Source organism: Oncorhynchus kisutch, linkage group LG1 (assembly GCF_002021735.2).
Source record: "Oncorhynchus kisutch isolate 150728-3 linkage group LG1, Okis_V2, whole genome shotgun sequence".
NCBI lineage: Eukaryota > Metazoa > Chordata > Actinopteri > Salmoniformes > Salmonidae > Oncorhynchus > Oncorhynchus kisutch.
The window spans coordinates 62626230-62633470 of NC_034174.2; the positions used below are offsets into that span (position 1 = coordinate 62626230).

Sequence of the window (7241 nt, forward strand, 5' to 3'; positions counted from 1 at the left end):
TCTGCCCAGTAAGGAACTTCCTATATTTGCACACGAGCACCAACAATTTTTATGGGACCAATCTTAGAATTGGACCCTATGAAAACTCTCAAATTCAAGTTTTAGCAGTGGCTTTAAAATGCTCCCATAATTTCTCCCCCAGATTATTCATGCCAAAAACATGGCATTTAAATTGAAAAAATATATAGTCAACACTTTATTCCATTTCTAAATTGTTAACTTTCAGTCATACGTTTTTATAGGCATAAAATACATCATGACCCACAGATTGATTTATGTATTAAAATGGTGATAACGGTCAACCCTGGTTTTGGTAGTTGACTGCCAATGCCACCGGTCATTAACACCATGCCGTTGGTGACACGAGCCTGAGATTTAAAGATGAACTGCTCATCAGTGGGGTCAGTCACTGAGGGAGCCCAAGGAAGAAGTACACACAAAAAAAAAAGACAAGACATGGCGTGTCAAAAAAAAAAAAATGTTTAATTAAATTGCAGAACGCATCAACTACAGAGGACTTCTGGACATACGGGTCTTTGCAAACAACCAGTCCTATGATTTCTTGTGGCACAAGCATGTGCAGTAACACACTGTTACATTGACAAATCTTCTCATAACTCCTTATCGGGTGTTCACCTGCAAGACAAGGGTAAAATATTATTACCATATAAAGGACAATTTAAGTGAAGAGGGGGGGGGGGGGGGGGCTTTCAATAATTACAGCAATATGTGTTTATTCTGCTGTTCCATACTAAAAAAATCTATCATCATTTTAAAAAGGCATACAAGATATAATGCAGGTTGAATAAGAGATCTGGAGGAGATCTCCACCAGTGGCACTAGAGGGTGGTCTGGTCTCTTACCACGTCATCAATTTTAAGGATGCTGCGGACCGTCTCGGTGGCGAGGGTCAGAGCGCTGACAGACACCAGCAGAGGCTGCACCACCAGCTCCTCTAGAATGTTGGAGATACCGCCCTGAGAGAGGAATGGGGAGATCATTACCCCGGGGGTGTTTAACCAGATGTGAAACATTTCAAACGATGCAGAGATGTAATTAGAGGAGACGAGTCAAATCCCCATTCTACATGATAAACAATCCCATATCTGGTATGCAACTGCAGTAATGTAAATCTGTACGACACTCAAAAATGAAGGTCCTGTATCGAGCTGGTGAATGGCTGGGCCACAAGAGACTACAGTCAATGAATAGGCAAATAAGTTTACTGCGAGCACACCAGGACAATGAGGTGTTGTCAAGGCGTGCCTCTAGCCTCAGGAGAGTCACATTTGCTCTAAATCTGAAGGTTCTCAGGATGTAACGTTGAACAAACTATGGCAGGGTGAAAATAAGCATCAAACAAAACAGAATCCAGGAGTGTGGCAGGGCCGTACCTTGCGGACATTGATCCCGGCAGTCTTCTCGCCTTGGGCGTGCCTATTGCGGAGCTCTGTGACAGTGGAGATTGGGTTGAGGCCAGCGTTCTCGGCCAGTGTGGACGGAACAACCTCCAGAGCGTCTGCGTAGGCCCTCACGCAGTACGCTTCCATGCCTGGCAGCGTGCGGGAGTACTCAGCCAGACGCAAGGCCAACTCGATCTCAGGGGCGCCGCCACCGGCGATCAGAGCCCTGGGAGGGAGAGAAAGTCAAGGTATAGAGATTAAACAAAAGTGTCCCCCCATTCTGGTAAACTGGTGAAAGCAAATAGGCTGTAGTAGAGTGGGGCGATAGGGACAAAAATCAATTTCGCAATAAATTAACTTTATTAATATATGTCAATGATAAATGTACAACATTGTGAACCACTGTTATTCACATGTCCAGTATAGGCTACCTACAGTAAGGAACTGCAAAATGCCCACGATAAGTGGTTGGTATAGTCGGAATCGATCGTTTTTGGTTTATTGTCAAAGCTTGAGGCTATAGCGCTAACATATACTACATTTTCAGATCAGATTGAGTGAAGGATATGGGGATGGAGATGAACCCCACTGATAGAAGTTAACCAAACAAGGAATTTAATGAATGCATAGAAAATGGTTATTAGCAAATTACTAAGCTGGTATATACTTTGGTGCCCACTTCTCTCCCACCCCTCTTTCGTCTGTAATAAAAAGGAATTCGATCTGACCAAACTGGATGATATCAAAACAGAAATATCTATGGTTGGTTTCAAGATCTATTGGGATCGAACACAAGATCTGTTAAACTCTTTAAAAAGGTGCACATCCGTCACAGCTATTTTAGGCATAGTTGCAGTCTTTCAGAGGAGTATGTTCCTCTCAACAGGTCCAGAGCTAGGGGTGAAGCCACTGACCCAGGTTGAAGAGAGGGTTTCTCTGTCCCCCGGAAATGGCCACTTGTGACATGGACAGCCACGAGTGGGCAAAGCTTAAAGGGACCGGCGCTTACTTTTCTATGTAATAATTCCACATACGTCACTGCATGCATCTACAGAGGCAAGTGTTGCTCAGACAGCAGACCAGAGCGGCTGCAGTAACGCACCTCTTCTTCACCAGGCAGCGGATGACACACAGAGCGTCGTGGATGGAGCGCTCCGCCTCCTCGATCACCAGCTTGTTGGAGCCGCGCACCACGATGCTCACCGTCTTACCGGGGTTGGTGCAGCCTGTGATCTATGGAGGGGAACAGGCCAGAGAGAAAAAGCATGAATTCACTTTCAATTGGAAATTGAAACCAGACGCATGCCAAAGTTATTATGAAACATGCTGACCAGACCAGGACATGCAGGTTGAAATATCAAAACAAACTCTGAACCAACTATATTCATTTGGGGACAGGTCAAAAAGCATTAAACAATTATGTCAATTTAGCTAACATGTCCTGGGATAAACATTGGGTTGTAATTTATCTGAAATGAACAAGGTTCTCTACTCCGACAATTAATCCACAGATAAAAGGGTAAACAGAGTTGGTTTCTAGTAATCTCTCCTCTTCAGGCTTCTTCTTTGGACTTTGTGGCAGTTAGCAACCAACTTTAGCTGCATTACCACCACTAACTGGACTGGAGTGTGGACCTCAGTTCATCTTTGTCACCCACGTGGGTTTATACCCCTATAAACCAATGAGAAAGGAGAGGTGGGACTTGCAGGGTCTCAAATAGAAGAGTTATATTTTAGCGCGAGCATTCTGAGTGCAATGACTGAATAGCATGTGCATGAGCGTTGCAAAAAACATTTACACGCAACGCGAGGGGTGTGGTTAGCATGTTAGAATAAGCTTTTCTGAAACATTCAATCGTTATTACATTGAACATTTAGAGCAAATAATTAACATTTTCATTCAAGGTTGGAATACACGTAGTGACCATTTTAGGGATTGCATGTAGCCTGTTTGATGACCATTTAGTTCCAAGGGTATTATCATTAGGATAAAACGTGGGTATTTTGACACAAGTCTTTCTTCCACATGCATAGTTGTGATGGAAGCATGAAAGCAGTCCCGTATCCAAGCCTGGGAGATTACTTGAACCAAAATTGCAATTAGTTTAAGTGAATTTGTATACCTTGACTAGCTTGCCAGAGCCATCCAAGCTGACCTCCTCTGCCAGCTCGGCGGTGCCCATCATCTCAGGAAGGAACTGATCAATGTGGGCGATGGGCTTGGTGCCGATAGTCTGCAGGTGTGAAAGGTAAGGTTAGCGCAGCATCAGTCAGCCAGCATTTGGCTGTAACAGAACATGACCAACAAAGTAAAAGCCAATCGAACATTATTTTTGTTTTACCTTGCAGATGAACTCAATGTCCTCCCTCTCGATCTCCTTGACCACCATGATCTTCATCTTATTCAGGAAGTGGAGGGCCAGATCGCTCAAAGCATCTCTGAAAGAAGTAGGGTCTACTTTTTAACCATGTCTACATCCGCACATCATCCAGTGATCGAATCAACAGAGAAGCAGACAGAATACATTTCTAGATATTGTGAGTGATTGGACAAAGTGAATTGATTACATTACAGTGACGTGAAATAATGACTTGACAGTGATAATGTGACAGTAATGCATCAGGTGTTACCTGAGGATGGACTTCTGGATGAGCAGGACGTTGCAGCCCGCCTTCTTGATCTGTTTGACGAGGTTGAGGATGTAGGCGCGCTCCTCGCGCAGCACGCGGTCCATCTGGGCATAGTCTGACACTACTATCTGGTTGTCCATCTGGATACAACACGCCAGAGGAACCCCAAAAAATGTACATTGAGATGGAACAAAACAATTAAGAAAGTTAGAAGATTGAGGGGTAATAAAAAGGTAACATAAAATACTTGTCGTAGTCCATAACATCAAGGACATTGACTGACAAAATGGAAGCCAATTTCAACAAGACAGTCAGTGATTGGGATGACTTACGTCGGTTTTGGGCGGGGACAAGCAGAACTGGATGAGGGCGATCTTGGCCTTCTCCACACGGGACACGCTGGAGTTGACCACCTTCTGGGTCAACACTAAGCCATCCACCAGCTCACAGTCATCAATGGTCCCACTGCAGAGAAACACCCAGGACATTATTATGGGTGGAACATCTGTCTAAGAGCAGCAGTGCCTACCTGGCTGAGTAATTAACAAGAAAGCATGACAAAATAATTTGCATTGTCGATTGAGATCAGTGGATTGTGTGTCTATTCATGCACAAGCCATTGATAAACACTCAAGTAGGACATCAGTGTGGTTGTGTTGCTGATTACACAACTATGTTTTTGATGTGATAGATTGTCAGAAGGTGACTGGCAGGGAAAGCAAAGTGGAGCCATTCTGCTAATTGACCGCCTGAGATTGATCTGGCACATCAGACATGTCCACATCCCCACAGAGAGAGAACTGGGGAGTGAAAATGTGCCTAGCCAAAATGAAATTTTAACTGTTGGAAGCGGTCAGAAGCTTCAGTGAAGGGATGGTAACGGTATGACACTGATAATACATTAGTAACCCATGGTATACTATTGGATCATGTTTTCATTGGGCACTAAATGGCAGAAAAGGAACTGCAAAAGGGGAGGGACTACCTGGACTTTATCAATAAGAAAAGCTCATTTTCCATTGCTAAACATATTAACATTTCCTGTTGCGTGCCCTAATGAACATGATCCAGAAGTCAATCCTGTAAACAACCCCGTTTGTAATCCTAACATTTAGGTCATTTAGCAGATGCCCTTATCCAGAGCAATTTACAGTAGTGAGTGCATAATCTGGAGCCACCACCCCCCCTCCTCCTCACCCCAGCTTCTTGACAATGTGGATATCATGCAGGTCCACACCGGTGGCAGTGGCCGGATCGATGACGCGCATCACGGCGTCCACGCTCATGGGCGCTAGCAGGCTGGAGTACTGCGACACCACCTTGGAGCACAGAGAGGTGGTGGCGCTGTTCAGCAGTGTCTCACGGTCACTCAGGAGCACCGGCTGGCTCATGCCTGTGAGCACCTCCACGCCCTTATCCACCGCCTTCTGGAACGACTCAGAGATTGTGGTGGGATGGATTCCTGGTGGAGAAGGAGAGGACAGGCAGTTTGTATTAAAGCTTTCGGATGCAGGGACTGTCAGATTTGAACTGATTCGGGTCTAGGAGTTTATAGTGTAAACCAGTTGTCTGGTCCTAGGAGAGCTTCAAGGGTGCTGTTCAGGCTTTTGCCACAGCCTGGCATAAACAATATATATATATATATTTTTTTAACTATGTCTGCAAGACAGGTGGGATTTGTCCTTTTGATTACTATTCCATTGGTTCCTCATCATTTACCCTTCTGAAGCAACTTGGCGCATGCATCAAGCAGGGCACCAGCAATCACCACCACTGAAGTTGTGCCGTCGCCAGCCTCAATATCCTGGGCTTTGGACAGCTCCACCATCTGAAAGACAAACATAGCTTCAGACTCCTGATATTGGTGATCTTTCAAAGGGACATAGACGCTAGAGAGGAAAGTTCCCCAAAGATGCCTTTAAGAAATAACCTTTAAGAAAATTTGAATTATCGCTCAAAATGACAGTGCCTTGCCAGATGTTAGAGCAGTAATTTAACATTTCAACAAAAAATGCCACAACAATTGTTGATGACAGTGCAGAAACTTGGGAACATATCCCCAGCTCCCTTATCTTCAAGCTTACCATCTTGGCTGCAGGGTGCAGCACCTGCATTTGTTTCAGGATGGTGGCCCCGTCGTTGGTGATGGTCACATCACCCTTCCCATCCTGAATCTGAAAGAATCAATTCCTCTTTAAGTTACAAACAAAATTACCAAACCTTGAGAGATGGTGAAGAGAAGTCAAGAGTGCCGATGTAAATAACTACATTACCATTTTGTCCATGCCCTTAGGGCCAAGGCTGGTTCTGATGCATTCAGCAACAGCTGTCAAACAAAACAAATCTGTTAATTCCACAAAGGGGACACTCCTCTAGCACTAGGATATGGACAATGTTTACTGCTTGACTACTGAGGGGGACAAGACGACTCCAACATACTCCATTGGTTAAAGAGTACATAAATGGATGCTCATGACATCAGGACAGTTCATTTTGTCAATTGTTGGTCCTAACAAAGCTAGGGTACAATAATGATCTGGTCACTGTTGCTAGTTAGCTAGATTGCGCACTAATGCCAATGTTCTTTAGAACCTTCATGATTTGCTCTGTAACAGATTCTAGCTTGCTAAATGGGTACCAACTTGTGGCTAACGGTGGCCCTGCCCAGATTGAGCCAGCAGTAGCATCCATTCATTCATTCGCAAAGGGAGTGTCGCAGCAGCTGTCTGGAGCAAACACAGGCGTCAGGGGTAGGTATTTATTCGTCCAACAATGAAATACGAATACTGTATTTGTAGTTTACCCTTTCCTGCGGAGATGTTACTGAAACGAATCTGCGCTGGCTTGTCACGGTCCACATATGCCCCTCGTCCTTTGTTTTTCATCCCACCACTTGGCATCTTCGGTCCAGCCATTGCTTCGGGCATCCTTACTTATTTTCTTCGGAATATGTTACTAAAATACTTTTGATGGGGACAGATGTAACCAAAAACACAGAAAGGGCTGCTTGACTTCAGATGGGTCCAGATTCGAATTTATCTCTCGTTCCTTCCAGAAGCTTCCAGAGCCACCGATTACGACCCTAGTAGAAAAAGGACCCTCCTGTCAACTTCGAAGGCGCCTTGATATGACGTGTTTAGCTGTCTGACAATTTGCCATGCGGGTTTATATGTGGGATGAGACTAGGCTAGGAGAGCACTGTGCGCA

The 7241-nt window shown here is 44.6% G+C and overlaps 1 protein-coding gene across 2 annotated transcripts; it reads right to left on the bottom strand.

The window, feature by feature from the left end:
• Positions 1–459: 459 nt before the first annotated feature.
• Positions 460–7164, bottom strand: cct4 (chaperonin containing TCP1, subunit 4 (delta)). Of its 2 annotated transcripts, none has more exons than XM_020481214.2 (13): positions 6838–7164; positions 6308–6360; positions 6119–6208; positions 5754–5862; positions 5232–5496; positions 4367–4499; positions 4035–4174; positions 3746–3842; positions 3527–3637; positions 2506–2636; positions 1395–1629; positions 864–977; positions 460–636 (listed from the first exon to the last, which is right to left on the bottom strand). In XM_020481214.2, exons 1-13 carry the CDS (start codon positions 6959–6961, stop codon positions 622–624), a joined length of 1617 nt encoding a protein of 538 aa, XP_020336803.1. In that variant the 5' UTR covers positions 6962–7164; the 3' UTR covers positions 460–621. The 2 variants fall into 2 exon arrangements, with proteins under 2 accessions (XP_020336803.1, XP_031685081.1); XM_031829221.1 differs by lacking the exon at positions 6838–7164 and adding an exon at positions 6677–6742.
• Between the last annotated feature and the right edge of the window lie 77 nt (positions 7165–7241).